At 37.9% G+C, this 16,757-nt stretch overlaps 1 protein-coding gene across 6 annotated transcripts in view; it reads left to right on the forward strand.

Annotated features, from left to right (window-relative positions):
- CACNA1D (calcium voltage-gated channel subunit alpha1 D) overlaps positions 1-16,757 on the forward strand; it is a 169,894-nt gene that overhangs the window by 131,392 nt on the left and 21,745 nt on the right. For 3 of the 6 annotated variants that reach the window (XM_071550761.1, XM_071550760.1, XM_071550763.1), the window contains 10 exons: positions 3,535-3,573; positions 3,989-4,117; positions 4,851-4,916; positions 5,459-5,550; positions 6,829-6,988; positions 8,182-8,309; positions 8,420-8,516; positions 8,822-8,924; positions 10,001-10,102; positions 15,374-15,504. In XM_071550761.1, the coding sequence (XP_071406862.1) occupies positions 3,535-3,573; positions 3,989-4,117; positions 4,851-4,916; positions 5,459-5,550; positions 6,829-6,988; positions 8,182-8,309; positions 8,420-8,516; positions 8,822-8,924; positions 10,001-10,102; positions 15,374-15,504 (1,047 nt within the window). The remainder of the gene's footprint in view (positions 1-3,534; positions 3,574-3,988; positions 4,118-4,850; positions 4,917-5,458; positions 5,551-6,828; positions 6,989-8,181; positions 8,310-8,419; positions 8,517-8,821; positions 8,925-10,000; positions 10,103-15,373; positions 15,505-16,757) is intronic. The other 3 variants (XM_071550765.1, XM_071550762.1, XM_071550764.1) reach the window with 1 other exon arrangement.

Below are 16,757 nucleotides of genomic sequence, written 5' to 3' on the forward strand. Positions count from 1 at the left end.
TTCACCATGTTTGGTTTTTTTCTTAAGCACAGACCTACAGTTTGCTTTCAATGCATGATGCAATCTGTTTCACACTGTTCACAGTTTTGACATCCAATCACAGCTGTCATCTTAGGAATCACACAGTCCCATGGAGGGCAAAAAAAATCTTAATAATGACCAGCCAGTCCTAAAGCATTTGGGATTGAGTAGCATTGGAATGATGGATGGAAGGTGAGGGGAAGAGGAGGCTGGAGGAAGATTGTCTGACCACAGAACATGTTTTTATTTGCGTTCTTATCAGCAGACATCACCCACAGAGGCAGTCTCTGCTCAGCCCACCCCCTGCTTTGTCTCAGGTCTATTTTAACACTTTCCCTGCATTTACAGAATGTGCCACTCCTTACATGTGCACAGGCACATAATACCCTCCCACTGCACACAAGATTGTCTTGGGGTAGTGTATGTTTTTTCTGTCTCTACAGGAAGCAGACATTCTGGGTTTGTCAATCTGTTTGCTATTAGTGCTGAAGATTGTGTTATCTTTACCTGAGTTTCCTAGATCCGAGTATTGCTTCATGCAGGATGGACACACATAACCATGAACTGGTTTTGTCTCCTAAATGAGCATTTCCTTTGTAAAGAAGTATGAATAATGTTTTCTTTGAGGTATATCACTATATTAGCTTCATTATAGTTAGTAACATAAACCAAGCTGCTCTATTATCAGAGAGAAATGCTAAAGAGGATAAAAAATTAGATACACTCACTTTGAAAAATCAAAGCAAAAACACTTGGCCATTGCTGGGCAGAAGGTGAATATTTTCGGCTCCAGTAGAAAAAACTTCTCTGGTATGAGGACTTCAGGTTCATAGTTTGTTTCTAGTATCTATCTCCACCCTGGTATTATTGCACAATTTGCTTTCTGTGAACAGAGTGTGTTTCATTACTGGCCTGCACTTTCCAGTGTCTGTAATTTGTAATCTCTTGGATATGACATCCTAACACTTCCCAGCAGCATCAGATCAGCCATCAGAAACACAATTAGGGCTGCTTAGTTCCAAGAAGCTGAGAGAGAGGGATTTGTGAGAGGAGTGTGCCTCATTCAGTCCTGGGCATGCACCACTGTGCACACACAAATGCATTCAGTGACCTTCAGCCAAAAAGGACGTGAGGTTTCATCATCCCTGAGCACCTGCAGTAGGCCTGTTCACATGGTTGGGGTAATCTGGTCCCAGCATTTTCTAAAGTGAGAATTAAATAATTATTAAGATATGTATAGAAAAGCTTTTTTTTTTAATTAACTTTTCCTTTTGTGATGGCTTTATTCGTAACTAAGTCATAGTGCAAAGTCATTTTTTTTTATTTTGGAGAAGTCATTAAAAAATATGATATGTAGGACCAAAGTATCCTTTTTCTCTCTCATTACATGTCACTATCCCAATACTGTTCCCGGCTTATTTGGTATCCAATCCTGCTCTTATAAAAGCTGGCAGGAAAAACTTCCAAATGCCAAACCCAGCATTTTACTTTATTTTTAAGTTTAAATTTGGGATGATATTGGAATTAAATCTGGTCTGTAGCTGTCAAATTCTTTGTTCTTTGATGACGCAAAATATTGAATGTTATTTAAGTGATTTGCTCACTATTTAAGACAGTATAAAGCTCAACATGAGTCAATCACCAGACATTAATACGACATTTCAGGCTTCATCAGCAGAAGCTATTAATGAAATCCTGTTCTTTTAAAGTTTCAGATTAAAAGGGTTTTTTTCTCTGCTAAAATGGCAGTAGCAGTGTGGGGCTCTGTGCATTAGTGCAGGTTTGGGATGGATGTGGGTAGACAGCTTTGCAAGATTGTTTGCATGTTTTCTGATATTTTAACATGATGCTTGTGATACTGATTTTCTTCTTAATTATAGTTTCATGGGTTTATTTCTAATTGTTTAAATATGCAGGGAATTTCTAATAAACCAGTTGTCTTTCATTGACAGCATATTTTCTGTGTATTTTATATAAGTGCTTGGATAGTTTAGGTGTTCCAGCTGATTTTACAAATACTGAAGTTTAACAAGAATAGCTGGGTTTTGGCTAATTTATGCATGAATTTAGCAGTAATTTCTTAAACAGTTTGAAGACTCTCTGTTTCAGAATCTAGTGATACCCTGGCAGGGCAGTAATGTATCTATATGTAGATTGCACGTACTTAAGCAAACAATTATTTTTACTGCATTTTACCCTTGTGTTATCTTTATATTATATTGTATATGTTTTGGAAAAAGGTAATAGAGAAAACAATTAGTAATTTAATAATGATCTGATTTTAAAAAAGTACTACCTCTTATCATTGTTTTTGATCATAGTATGTTTGTATAATACATTTTCAGCAGAATCAACTCCTCTCTTTTCCCTTTCTTCTCCTCAAGTTTTATCTTGTGTAACAGCAGCACTAGATTTTAGTGGGAGCAGTGTGGCACTGAGTGTGACAGAGGCATCCACTGTGTGTTGGAAGCAGCCCTGAGGGGGATCACGTTCATTGCCACTCTGTGTGACAGGAATTGTTGAAAGGTTTTAAAAGAAGGGTATTTTAGGCAAGAGGGTAAGACCCATCACTTGAATCTAACATCCAGAATCCCATTTGTTCTAGTGCTATGAGTGTTTCTATTCAGCTTTGGAAGAAGCTACTGCAAATCTCAGTGCACAGGCAAGCAGAGGATGTTGGTCCTTTCATCTGTGCCAGCTGCTGCGCAGTGTCAGACCAGATTTTGGGACAGTTTCTGCCAAGTCAGACAGAGAGATTAAAAAAAGTGAGATTGTTCTTTATGGGACACAGAGTCTGGCTTGTGCCTCCCTCCTCCCTGGAGCTCCTGAGGGTTGCACAGACCTGCTCCAGAAGGGTCAGTCAGTGCTGAAGCCTTTTCTCCCTACCTGATCCTGTGACACCCGCTCAGGTGTATGAGAACTTTGCAGGTGGTGGAGAGTTCAAGGATTGCTTTTGCATTTGCACTGCTGGGGAAGTGTTAACCTTCATGGCACTGAGTAAAACTGAGTAATCTCAAGTGAATTAACTTTGCTTTAAGGGATATAAAACACAATTCAGGTTAGATTCCGGTGATGGGGAAATTAATCCTAAAACAGAGCACAGCAGAAAAGGGACCTCAAAAGGCTAGCCTGACCCCGAAGCTTTATTCTGGAGTTTTAATTGGGCTTACTGCTAGAATTTCATACAACCTGTGGAAATTGATGGCTAATTTTTTTTGGCTTACATAGGAGCGGCTATTTTATTTCATATTTACTCTCCTTGAAGTCTTTTAATCATGTTTTATACAAGCAGATATTGGTATGAGTCAGCCAGCCATGGTTTAGTATGAGTCAGCCAACATGAAATGCTAAGAGGATGGTTTTAATAAGGGTATTAATGTTTTGTTCAGGATGTAAACTGAGTTGAAAGGTGTTCATGTAAATTTGGAAATGAAAAATGTTCTTCATTTTATTTATGGTTAATCTGATTTTTGATCTTTGATTTTAATATTTAATGTTCTTAATTTCTTAAAGCCAAAGCCAACTGAAACAGTCACAACTGATGAGTCTGGGGTAAGATCAGTAAACTGACCCCAGTGGTTTTACCTCTACTTGAGTTTATTCTTTTTACCATGTCTTTTTTCCACCAATTTTTTCTGTATTTTTCATAACTGTCTTACTGCAAAGGTGTTATGCAGTGGTTTGCATTCATTGTCAATGTTCTATTGAAGTCTACTACAAACCCAATATGATCCTATTAACAAACCAGAAAACTTGGAAATGCATGTGATGTGTGAAGCATTTCTACAGGTCCTGTGTTTTCAGCATGTAATTTTTCCTTTCATATCATGGTTACCAAGGTGAACAGGCCCTCAAGATACATTTTCAAATCTTACCTTTTCCACCTTTGTATTTTATGTTGTTTTTTTCTGGAAGTGTTGCATGTTTGAGTTTGTATTTGGCTTGACTTCTCCATGATGCTCTTCAGAACTCTGAGGACAGCGCTAGGATCTCCATCACTTTTTTCCGTCTCTTCCGCGTGATGAGGCTGGTGAAGCTGCTTAGCAGAGGAGAAGGAATCAGAACTTTACTATGGACATTTATCAAGTCATTCCAGGTTAGTAAAATTTATTTAAATTTACTTTATAATTCCAACCATTTATACACCAGATTTTATGAGGCAATACCCTGTAGAATGAAAAAAAAAAACCCTCCTAAAATTAATGTAGTCAATAATGGCATATTTGAATATATTTGCATAGTAATGCCAAAATAAACTTCACCAGTTACTGCAGTGAGTCCAAGGGTCATTCCTTGTCATTTAATATTAGCCGTTACTATGAGAATTCTGTGGTTCTTCCTAAAAAATATTTGGTGTATTGAAAAGGAATAGAATAAATTTGACATACATAGATCTCATATTCCATACATTTTGTTAGATGGCTAGAAAAGAAGAATGTAGCACATTTTTATATAAAAAACCTTTCATTTGTAACAGCTACTTGATTCATTGCTCCTGAGAACTTATGAAGGTGAAGTTAATAAAACTCTGTAAGTGTATAGGATGAAGTATCTTTTGTGTTGTCAGAACCAGTATTGAAAATAAAATTAAAAATGCTGAAGATGATTCCTCCCTCTGTATTGCTGACAGAAATAATTTAAAATACAATGAAGTTCGGGTACATTGTATGCAGCAGAATTTTCAGAGTGACAGGTAATACTATTTAAGCACTTGCAGAGGAAGAAAAACTTGGAAAAGTCTGTGTTGTACAGAGAAATTGTTTTTGTAAATGGAAGCAGAAATTCTGTGGTGAAATTATTAAAAGACAATGCATCTGTCCTGTTTGTAGGCTCTGCCTTATGTTGCCCTCCTGATTGCCATGCTGTTCTTCATCTATGCTGTCATTGGGATGCAGGTAATGACACACCTGGAGCGTTGAACAGCAGCACAGGCTGGGCTGAGACCTGGTTCCTGAGGTGCCTGTTGAAACGTGCCCTTGGTGCTACACACAAGGCTGTGCTTTCAGAGTAATGCAAAAATCCTTTCTTGGGTATGAATTTAGTGGTCAGAAAATTCAAAAATATGCAGGAGGAGAACATGCTGTGAGCTTACAATATCTTGGTTTGCTGAAAGGAGCAACTCTTTCTCGATGTACTGTGAAGTTTATTCCTATGCATGGATATATGATGGATTGCATAGCTTTTTTTTTGGCTACAGACTTGGGAGACAGACATCAAAACTCCTACTTTTTTTTTTTTCTTTTAAAAAAAGTCTTTTCCACATGAAAAGAATAACATTAGGAAAGTAATCTAGCTAAAGATTTAGGCGTAGCTGAGTCTGTGGTTAATCAAGAGTAGGATATATGTACAAGATTTACAAGCATAGGAAGGATTTTGGTAACATAAAATGAAAACAACGTGCTGTTGGGATGAAAGTCAAAATCCTGGTTTATTGTAGGTATTTGGAAAAGTGGCCATGAGGGACAACAATCAAATAAATAGAAACAACAATTTTCAGACTTTCCCCCAAGCTGTGCTTCTTCTCTTCAGGTGAGTAAACCTTAACTCTTACTTAATGATCTCATTTCGTAGATCTATGAAAAATGTTCAAAATGTTCAAAATCAACTCAGCTTAACAAGCACACACTCCCTGTGTCTATGCTAACTGTCCATTGGCACAGCAGGGTTTTAACAAGGTGACACAGACTTCAGCTCATTACAGCTGTTGTGAAACACTTCGTTTGGGCAGTTATTGTCTTCAGGTAGAGCCCAAACAGAGTCAGCCCTGATATCATGATGGGCTTATTGGGGAAGGTGGAAAAGATGTGCCCTTCCTGAAATCTTTACCAGTACAACCAGTGTGACAGTTGGAAGAAATGAAAAGTTGTTTCCAACATAAAGAAATAAACTGTTCTTTACATTTACTGAAGAGTTGACAAAAGGTAGAGGGCATAACTTGCAGAAGGGTAATATCAGGTGAGCAGTAGGAAAACTTTATGATTGCAAATGTAGCTAAATCCTGATGGGGGATGAAAATACAGGATGCCCATCACTGGAGAGCTTAAGAAGAATATAAATGTTTGCCAGGAGTGATTCCTGGAGCAAGGAGAGAGAATGGCATGGGACAGGGATGCCTCTAAAAGTAACAACCTGATCTGAGATTCTGTACCTCCACTTGGCTCCTGTGCATTGTTACTCTCCTGGTTGGCAAAACCAGCTGGTCACTGCTCCTCTGAGACCAAGGGCATCACCCACTGAGATCTAAGTCACTTTATGAGTGTAAAAACTTCAGCCTTTGAAACGAGATCATGAATGCAACCAAAAATGTCATAAATGTGTGGTTGTCTTTTAAAAATTTGAAATCATGGGCCTGTACACAGTCTTGACACAACTATGCAAGAAATACAATAACAGAAATTAGAGGCAAGAATTTCTTCAACCACACTGAAGAAAGAGCAGTTAATCCTTTAAAAATAGATAATTTCAGCTTTTATGACAGATTTTCATAGACAACACTGCTTTTGCACACAGCAGCTTCACTGCAGTAAGTATTTTACTTGTAAATCACAGTTTGGGCTTCAGTGTTTTACATGCCATCCTTATGGTGCATTAATTTACCTTGTAAAATGTATCTGCAAAGACAGATCTATACTTGTCAATTCTAAAACTTGCTCTTTTTTTTTTTAATTAGTTCCTGCTCTGAAATGTTCTCCTGTCTTCACATTTGCACTTGTACGGCTCCCAGCATTTTGTCAGAACTCAAAAAATTAATGTCTTTAATCCATTTTGATCAAATAATGCTTAATTTATCTTTGTGACCTTAAAAAGGTGTGCAACTGGAGAAGCCTGGCAGGAGATCATGTTGGCATGTTTGCCTGGAAAACGCTGTGACCCGGAATCCGACTATAATCCAGGGGAGGAATACACATGTGGAAGCAATTTTGCCATCATTTATTTTATCAGTTTTTACATGCTTTGTGCATTTTTGGTGAGTTTAGCTTGTGTTTATTAACAGCAATGAGCATTTTCATTTTGACTTTCTTCTGAATTAAGAGCAGTGAGTTGAGAGCAGGATTAAAAGTCCCATATGCAGAATATTTTGTCAAGGTTATATTTTTCCATACAGAATCTTAAATCCTGTGTCTTATACCAATTTTTACAGTGAGGGTGGTGAAACACTGGGACAGATTGCCCAGAGAGGTGACCAATGCCCCCCATCCCTGGAAACATTCAGTTAGGTTGGATGGAGCTCTGAGCATCCTGATCTGGTTGGAAATGTCCCTGCTCATTGTAGGGAGGGTGGACTAGATGACCTTTAAAGGTCCTTTCCAACCCAAACTATTCTGTGATTCTAAATTCCCATGTACAAGATTTTCTTGTGACTGCATGGGTATAGGATGGTTGCCTGCACTTCTGAAAGCTTAAGTTAACAGTCCTTTAATAGCTATTATTGAATGCATTTCTCAATGATATAATGAAGTATTCAGTAGTAATAAAGCTGCAATTCTTTTGACTTAGTAGTAAATGCTATTAGTATTATTTAAACTTAGCAGAATTTGAATTTGTGTCTCTACAAGAGTGCTCAGCTTGTGGCACATGAGATGTGAGCAATAACCTTTCACCCAAATCCATTACATAATGAATTATTTGCTCTAAAATAATCATTGAAATATGTTTTTGCTCATTGCAGGTGTCTGGTCTAAGCTTGTTGATTTGTTCTAGTTGTGGTACTGATCTTGCAAAAGGAGATTGGTCCAGCAAAATTCTGAGAACTAATGTGAACATACACATTCTGCTGCTCTGTATCACCTTCTGTGCTAACAAAATGTATTCAGAAGTCTTATTGGCATGAAATTGAATCATATTTTACAGAAAGTATTTCCTGAGATCTACCTATTCTTCAATGTAATGTAGTGGGATCTGGCAAATCAAGGAAGAGAAAACCATTTTTCAGCCTGTGTCAAAAACCGAGTACTCTATCATAGAATCATGTTCTTGTTATGTCATTACTTGATAGAGTTCCAGGTAGTTAAATGCAATTATATTTTGTGATATTTGATGATATTTGCCAAAAATCATCAATTTATTTGTTTAAATTCTTAACCTTCTACATAATGAATTTTAAAAAAAATCAATTCAAAATAATGAAGGCAAATTGTTCTTAATTACTTATTTTTTTAGATTATAAACTTATTTGTGGCTGTCATTATGGATAATTTTGATTATTTGACACGTGACTGGTCTATTCTGGGTCCTCATCATTTGGATGAATTCAAAAGGATATGGTCAGAATATGACCCTGAAGCAAAGTAAGTCCGATCATTTCTCTGATATAATTTGTTTGGTAAAACCAGCAAAAGCAGAGCATCGTATATTTTTGGGCAGTGGCTGTTTGGTAACTGGTGTGTGTTGGTTCCAGGGGAAGGATAAAGCACCTGGATGTGGTTACGTTGCTGAGGCGCATCCAGCCACCACTTGGCTTTGGCAAGTTGTGCCCTCACCGAGTGGCCTGCAAGGTCAGTGTCACCTGATTTTCTGTCTTGGTCTCTCTTGCAGATCATCCATTCATGCAGTTCTGCCTATCTTTTGTCGTGTGTGCACAGTAATCCTGTCTTTTCACAAGGTTACATTCACTCTTAAGTTTTCCTTGGTTTTATTTCAGGCTAGGATGAAAAACTCAACTTTGAAGAATTTATCTTATTTTTATGCCTCTTGATAATATTATTCTTCAAATATATGAGCTTTTCAAAAATGAACATTGCAGGAGGGTTTTTTTCAAACAAAGCCGCATCAAAATTTGTTTTTGTTTTCTCATTTTCAGAGGTTAGTAGCCATGAATATGCCCCTAAATAGTGATGGAACCGTCATGTTCAATGCTACTTTGTTTGCTCTGGTTAGGACTGCTCTAAAGATAAAAACAGAAGGTAAGGATCTTCACTATAAAGCCTTTCTGCACCTGTCAGAGCTACAATAATGAAAACTTGCAATTTATTCATTTTGTTGGATGTGAGTTAGGCTGCCTTGGTGTCACTGGATCTGGTTTGCTTTTGGATCATGGGTTTTATTCACTGTTGCTGGGAATCATTTGGTAGAAAACAACAGGAAAGGGATAGTGAGGCCAGAGCTTGACATACCTCAGAGATTCTGTGCTGTCATCTCATCAGATAAAAACGTGCAAGAGGCATAACAGAGTTCTACTGCAAGAACGAATGAGTTCCCCTTCCTGCCCAGCCAAGGTGCTCCTTTCTCTCACTGCCTTTTAGCTTGGTGCCTTGGATCCCACACTGCAACTTTTGCACACTTAAAAACAACATTCCCGATCTGGTTGAGGCCAGTTCTGGCTGGGCTGAATGGATTTCTGTAATTTGCATCAGAGGGAAAAGGTTTTAAAAATAGTGGTATGTTTCAAGAATCTTCTTTCTATTTTCATGCCTCTTTTTTTAAACTTTTTTTCCCCATCTTTTACTCCTTTCTGGCTTCTGCCCTTTTCAGCAGAATTTGAATTCCATTGACAGTAACAAACTTAGATTAAGCACCCTTAGGGATCACTGTGGTTTAGGTGAGCACTGCAAGAGATGAAAAACTGCTCAATACTCAGTTGCCTGAACTTTCTAACCTGTACAACTGAGTAATTACTGTGGTTAAACAAATAAAGGCTCAGCTTTGGATCAAGAAAGAAGTGGCTTGTAAAGAGCAAGTTGTCACTTTCCAGAAAGTTTAAGTGGAAGAAGTGACCGAGGGAGACCAAGGTCTGTAAATCACAGTTGACCTCTGCAGTGCTTCAGTGACTGATTTGAAAGCCCCAGGAACTCACTGTCTTATGCTCTTTCTTCTCTTTAGTTGTAGTATTGTTGTTTGCTACATCACAGACCTTAGGCTTGCCACAAAGGATCCCTGTCAGTCTTTAATTGTATACAGGTAATGAATATCCAAAAGCTCATTCATTGTAGCTGGTTGAAACATAATTACCATCCTCTCTTTTTCTCTTTCATTGCCACAGGTAACCTAGAGCAAGCAAATGAAGAACTTAGAGCAGTTATAAAGAAAATATGGAAGAAAACAAGCATGAAATTACTTGACCAAGTTGTCCCTCCAGCTGGCGGTCAGTCTGATAAACTTTGCACTGTGCTGTTCTCTGTGCCTGTTGGTCTTTCTAGACTGAGAGGAAACAAAGAAATGAAATTACTAAATTTTGCAATTATATGATTAAAGGACAACAAACAATAATAAATACTGAAAAAATACATCCTATTACACAAGATAATACAGATAGGACTGATGAGTGAAACTTTCTTAGATCAAAAAGAGAGAAAGGAAAATATCTTATTTTTTTGCTTGGGACAAATACCTTATTAGACTTAAATCTAGTCTCGATTTCAGGTCATTCAGCAAATAAACTAGTTTGAATTCAATACACGGATTAAAACAACATGTTTTGTATTATGCTACATTATAGCTTCTTTGCTTGTATATGTTGAATACTTCTGGGAGAAAACAACAACAACAAAAATGATTGCCAGCTTAAAATTTTCTTTTGCTAAATTAATAAAGCAAGAGGCCAAATCATCTCAGTTTCTCTAGTTTAAACCAGAGCCATTCCATAGTCAGCAGATGATGGAAATGGTTCAGATTTACTCCAGTATGACTTAGATATGAATATGGCCTGTGTAAAGAGATATCTCAGTTCTAATGACACCAGACATTTGTGTCTACAGAACTACAAGGCACATTTATTGATGTTCCTATGTGCTGTAAAATAACATGTCAAATATGCATTAAATCTCTCTTTGTAAATATATATATCCTGATATATATATTTAGCTATTTTCAATATATACATTTTTATTCATATGCTTTAGTGTAGGTTTAGGTGACTGTTCTTTACTTGCTTTTTCAAGTTTTAAAGGTGCAGGATCTGTTGCACTGTCAGCCACTCTCAGGCTGTATTTCCCTGGCCCCCCAGTACTCAGATCACTGTCATCACCTGGTGTTTCTTGTAGTTCGTTGCACCCTTCCCAGCGTTTCAGTAGCTTTCCACGCTGCTCAGTCTCAGGAGCCTGGGGACGGTGGTGTTGAGGCTGAGCCTGGAGGGTGATGCTCAGCCCAGGCAGGAGGAGCACTGCCCCACTTCTCTCTAGAGTGACCCAGGGAGCAGCAGCAGCTCTGTGACTGTGGGAGCCACTTGCTCTCAATGTGGTGGCTGCTGGATAACAGTGGGGATGAAGGCAAAAACTGGGCCAATTTGACTCTCCAAAGGAGAACTGATACTGCACATTTAAAACAACTTTTGTGTTCTACTCTGTTGTTTTTAGCCTTACACCTAAGTGCTTGCATGGCATAGATGAATCGCTTTGTTATTGTTGTAACTTTGTGCTTGAGCTTTTTCTGCAGCCTCTGTTCCTTTCAACTATGAGTCTTTCCGAATATTCTGAAGCAATTCTGTTTTAGGGTGGTGGCATGGAATTAGTGTTGCCTCTTGCCAACTTTATTCCCCTACATTTTTTAATTGAAATAAAGATGCATGCTTCAGAATAGCAAGCTCTGCCTGCCTATATCAATCTGACAAAGAACCTGTACAGATTACATTCCTAGAACTAATCTTACTTAGTAATTCACTTTTAACTTCAGCTTCATTTCATTGCTGAATATAAGCTGTATATTTATTTTCAGCTATACTAAAATTCATTGCTAATATTTATTCTGCAAATGTAGCTCTTCAGCATAGCTAGAAGGCTGAAAACCTGGATCTGCTCAATTGATAGGAAACAGTGGGGCTTCTGCAACCCACTATAAATAAGAACATGTTGGGAAGTCCTGCAGATTTATGAATTTTTTTATTTCAGTTTGGTTTGTTCCTCTGCAGACCTTTTATGATTTACCTGAAAACTGAAAATATTTGAAACCACCTAGAAAAAAAAGAGGAATACAGCTATTTTATGTTCATATGCCATATGAGTGTAAAATAGCTTAGTGTACAGTAGAAATGAGTTGTGATGTTTAATATTCAGTGGAAAATTGTGTATGAATTAACATTAGTGGCATCTGATAATAATGATCTACTAAAAGACACAAAAGTCTCTTAAGTATAAATCAACATGTTAAAATCACTTGAACTTAAAGGTATTGAGAGGTCTAGTTTATAATATTTTTCTCCAGTACTGCTTTTGCTGGTGGTACTGGATGGTAGGTCCTTTGTGTGCCCATGACTACACCTCTATAATGCTTCTTTCCAGAACAGAAGGAAAACAATCAGTATCAGATTTTTTTCCCTTGAATTATAGATAGACGCACTAGAAATAGACAGTTAATTCTTGGTACTGATTAAATAATATTACTATAACTTAATTAGACTGTTAATAGTGAGCAACAGATTTTCAGTACAGAAAAGTGAAACTGCTTTTCAAAAACATAGAATGTCAGTCAAATGTCTACTGTATGATGAATGAGACTACAGAGTAAGAGAAATACAACTCACTAAAGATTCACCTGTATTCTCTAAACTCCCCAGTCTCCACCTCCAAGCCCATTAGTACTTTTTGCCCTCTTCCAAAAGCTTCCTACTGAAATAATTCATTTTGCTGTCACTAGTTGTAATTAGCCATGTGTCTATTCCGTGGTCAGTTATGCTTAGCTGCCTCCCTATAGCTGTCTATATTTGGCTATATGTGTGTTACTCCAAACCCACAGTCCAGGCTGGCTCCCCTTGGCCAGGCGTCAGTCTCTGTGTGCTGTGTCTGCAACATGGCTGACTGTGCCTGGGAAACACTTGTGCACCGTGTTCATACATGCAGACCTTGGCATGTCCAATTCAGCAGAGTGCTGGGGCATTCACCTGATATGTATATAAAAAGTTGGTGCGTGTCCAGAGTGATCAGCAAGGGCCCTGCACTTCTGCAGAGTGATATTTCGCAGGTATTGTCATCTCAGGTACAGTCAGTAGCTGTGCAGTGTCAGAGCCTGACTTGAGACGTGCTCTAAGCGCAACTCATAGTATGTTGTCAAGTCTGTCACTTGTGTGCTTGTTTGTTCTAGGAGCCATTTGCTAACTCACTTCCTTAACGGTTCTGTTCACATACTTGAAATAAAGTAGTATAAAGGATGGGGATAAAGCTTATCTGAGGGTTTGACCAAGGCTATGTTGCAGGTCAGTGGCTGTGCCAGAGATCTCATCCTAATACAAAACCCCATTAGTCTCCTGAAGACCTACAAAGGGAGATTACAGATCAAAGGAAATGTTCACAAAAAGTTTAGAAATTAGATTTGTGGAGTCAATTAAAAAGCTTTTTGCTGCTGAGACTTCTGTAGACTGGTGAGGTTTTCTCCTGAGCTGTGGAGTTCCTGCTATTTCTGGCTAGCGCCCCCTTTCCTGGCAGGAACTGGGGGGACTCAGACCTTTGAGGAGTTGTCTGTTTGGCAGAGCTGGCTCTTTAATGTGCAAAGATATTTTCTGCAACAGACTGGTCTCCCAATCAATATCTTTTGAAGCGATTATTCTAATTGTTTTTGCTTTGATACCTTAGGACAAACTGCTGGGAGAAGACATTTCAGATGCATTTTCACCGAAGTTAAATCCTGTCATACTTTCTCACATGCAAACAGCCCATTTCAGACCTTATAATGAAAGGCTCTGGTTTTGAATGGGAGCGACTTCATTTTGAGATAAATTTTATCACAGAAGTAAAAATGAGTTTAAACTTGAATTGGATTGGATTCCCCATCCTTTTTTTAAAGTGAAAGCAAGTCACTAAAAAAGGAAGCAAATTAAATTTAAATTAGACAAAATATTCATTACAGGTAAAAAGGGTATTAGAAATACTAAAGTTAGTGAGATACATTGGCACATATTGTTGATAAAACAATATACAAGAGCACTCTATTTTTATCAATATTAATATGTGACATTTGATCAGAGAATTTGCTTGACAGTCAGCAGGAGGAAAAGCTTGTTTAACAGAATGTGTTCATATGTGTAAAACCCCACAAAACAAAACAAAAAACCCTATCTCAGGTCTATTCAAAAACTCCATTAGAGAGTTAAAATATGGAGAAAACAATTAACATAAAACTAAAACAGAATCCATACTTTGTAACAGAGTGTGTTAAAATGTGTCTGAACATGTTAGATTTTAATTCAGTCAGGTCAGGACTGTACAGAGTAACCCCAAGCCTGTGATGTGATAAGCACCTGCCTGTCCCAGCAAGGGCAGCTGGAATGAACAGAAATCACTGCCCATCAGGATGATCCCTGACAGCAGAGGGAACCTGGATGCCTAAACCACACCAGCCCTCCTTTACACATGGCAGTAACCAGCTAGAAACCCTATTGCAAGTGGCTATTTCAGGATACTGAAAACCTTCAGGAGCCTGGACAGCACAGCAGGAGGGGAGATCACTAACTTCATATCAGATAACTCTAGAGGGGGAAAAAAGTGTGTGGCTACAAAAGCAATGTTTTTGATTGGAAAACTATTCTTGGTTTTCTGGCAAGCATTACTTACTGAGAGATCAAACCTGCCCCGCTGAGTGATTCGCTGGACTCATAAAACAGGCACATGAATCCTTGATACGCTGTGAACAGGTGACTGTGGTGTCCTCACAGGGCACCTGCCTTTGAGCTTTGGATTTTGTTCACAACAGTGACTCTGTAAAGGTGCTGGGTTTTGCTGCCCTTGCTGTTTGCCTATTGTTCGAGTTGTACTGAATTAGCTGATGGAAGTTACTTTCATTCCTATCAGCACTGCAGAGCTGGCACAATACATAATATGTGAAAGAGCCATGTTGTTTTGTATTCACTGTTACCAACATCATCTATGTAGGAGATTAAGGACCACATCTTAAACATAGAGAAAATATGTGAAATTGTAACTTCTGTGGCTTCTCCTCAGAGTGTAGAATCTGTCTTGAGCAATCGAGCAGTGCTACATGAATACACGGACTAAGGGAATTCTGTTCAGCCATGACAAAAAGAGATGTAGGCAGAACTTTTTTTTACAGTCACTCTTATGAATATCAGTGTATGTATGTCATAGTAGCTTTTACTTAATCTAGTTATTCCAAGTAACTAAAGCCAGTACTTCAGCTTCAGTGCATATACAAACATGTTTATCATTTTGTTAGAAACTTAATTAGAAGTCCATGAGACTTGGTAAAGTATTGTATTTTCTTCTTTATGAAGGATGAGTTCACTTAACTGACTGAACCAAAACTGCTTGCTAAAACATTGCTTTTAAGCTAGTTCCAGGTTCCACTGTTGTGAGCTGAAAGTGTAGTGCCTATTGCACCTATCACATTTCCCCCCCCAATCAGGTATGAGTGTTCAGGCTATTGATAAATGTGCTGACTTGGGAGAGATCTGTCTGGTCTGTTCATTTAGATGATGAGGTAACCGTGGGGAAGTTCTATGCCACCTTCCTGATACAGGACTACTTTAGGAAATTCAAGAAACGCAAAGAACAAGGACTGGTGGGGAAATATCCTGCGAAGAATACCACGATTGCTCTGCAGGTGATTCTGTTTTTACATTTTTAACTAACCATTTTGTGACCTTGCTTGAAATAGCAGGTAGATGAATATTGATGATTGTGCAATGCTGCCAGGATTTTATTTAGCTGGGACACTTTTGGCCTTTATTCATCAGAAAAGTAAAACGTAATCCTGCTATTCTGTTACAACAAGGTAAGTGCAAAATGTTATTCTCTATGGATTACTCCAACAGTAGGAATGATTCTAAAATTTCTTAGCAAGTCTGGTTGTTACATTGCTGTCCAAAGTTGCTGATACATATTTGGATAAATAAAATTCTGAGCTATCATTTATGTTAATTTTGCTTTAACTGTTTAATTTTTTGTGTTCCTACAATGTTATGAGCCAGTTTTCAGGGAACTTCCTAATATGCATGACAACATAGTAAAGAGGTTTTTATACAGTATCATTTCTCTTAATTCTTGTTGTTCTTTCTCTTTTTCACTTATGACTACTGGTGAAAAGTCTTCCTATTTTTTATTTGCAAATTCTGAATTCCACATTCATTAATTTCTTCGATAGTAAGTAATATTAGCATAGTGCATTAATGTCACACAATTCTGTCTGTCTCTTAAAACAAGCTATCACATGGAAACCAGGACAATAGATCTGTCTCTCAACAGGCCTGCAGCAAGCAGTCCGTAGAGTACACATGATCTAAAGAGCATATTCTGAAAGCTCCTCTCCAGTGGTACCCTTTCTGTTATGAACTTTGAAACAGGCCAATGGAAGGCTGTTCTCAAATAATTCCAGTCATCATACACTGCACCTTTTTTATTGGATTGGAACTTTGTGAATTTTAGATAATGCTGAGTGGTTTACTACAACCTCTAAATACATTTAATGTTTCTGATAATTTTGTATTCTGATACCAAATTTAGGAATATGTTATGAAAATCCCTCTCTAAAAGAGGGGAAATGTGTTAACCTGATTTAGATAGTGTTTGCTTTGTTAAAAATCTTGTTGGTTTGTACTTCAGTTTAGCAGAATGATCTTTGCTGTGTTAAATGAGTAATTTGTTTCATTCCTTTGTGCTAAGAACGTCTCTGCGGGCAGCTCTGACACACGTTGTGTCCCAGGTCAGCATAAACATAAGAGATACAGCAAGCAGGGAAAAGTTCATCACAATTCTTGCTATTGATTTGTGAACAAATGACTTGCCAGCACTGTATGAACTATATTTGCGTAGCATAAAAGAAGAGAAAATTATGGGAAATGGAAGTGATAAAAAGAT

This window comes from Pithys albifrons, chromosome 3 (assembly GCF_047495875.1).
Source record: "Pithys albifrons albifrons isolate INPA30051 chromosome 3, PitAlb_v1, whole genome shotgun sequence".
Lineage (NCBI taxonomy): Eukaryota > Metazoa > Chordata > Aves > Passeriformes > Thamnophilidae > Pithys > Pithys albifrons.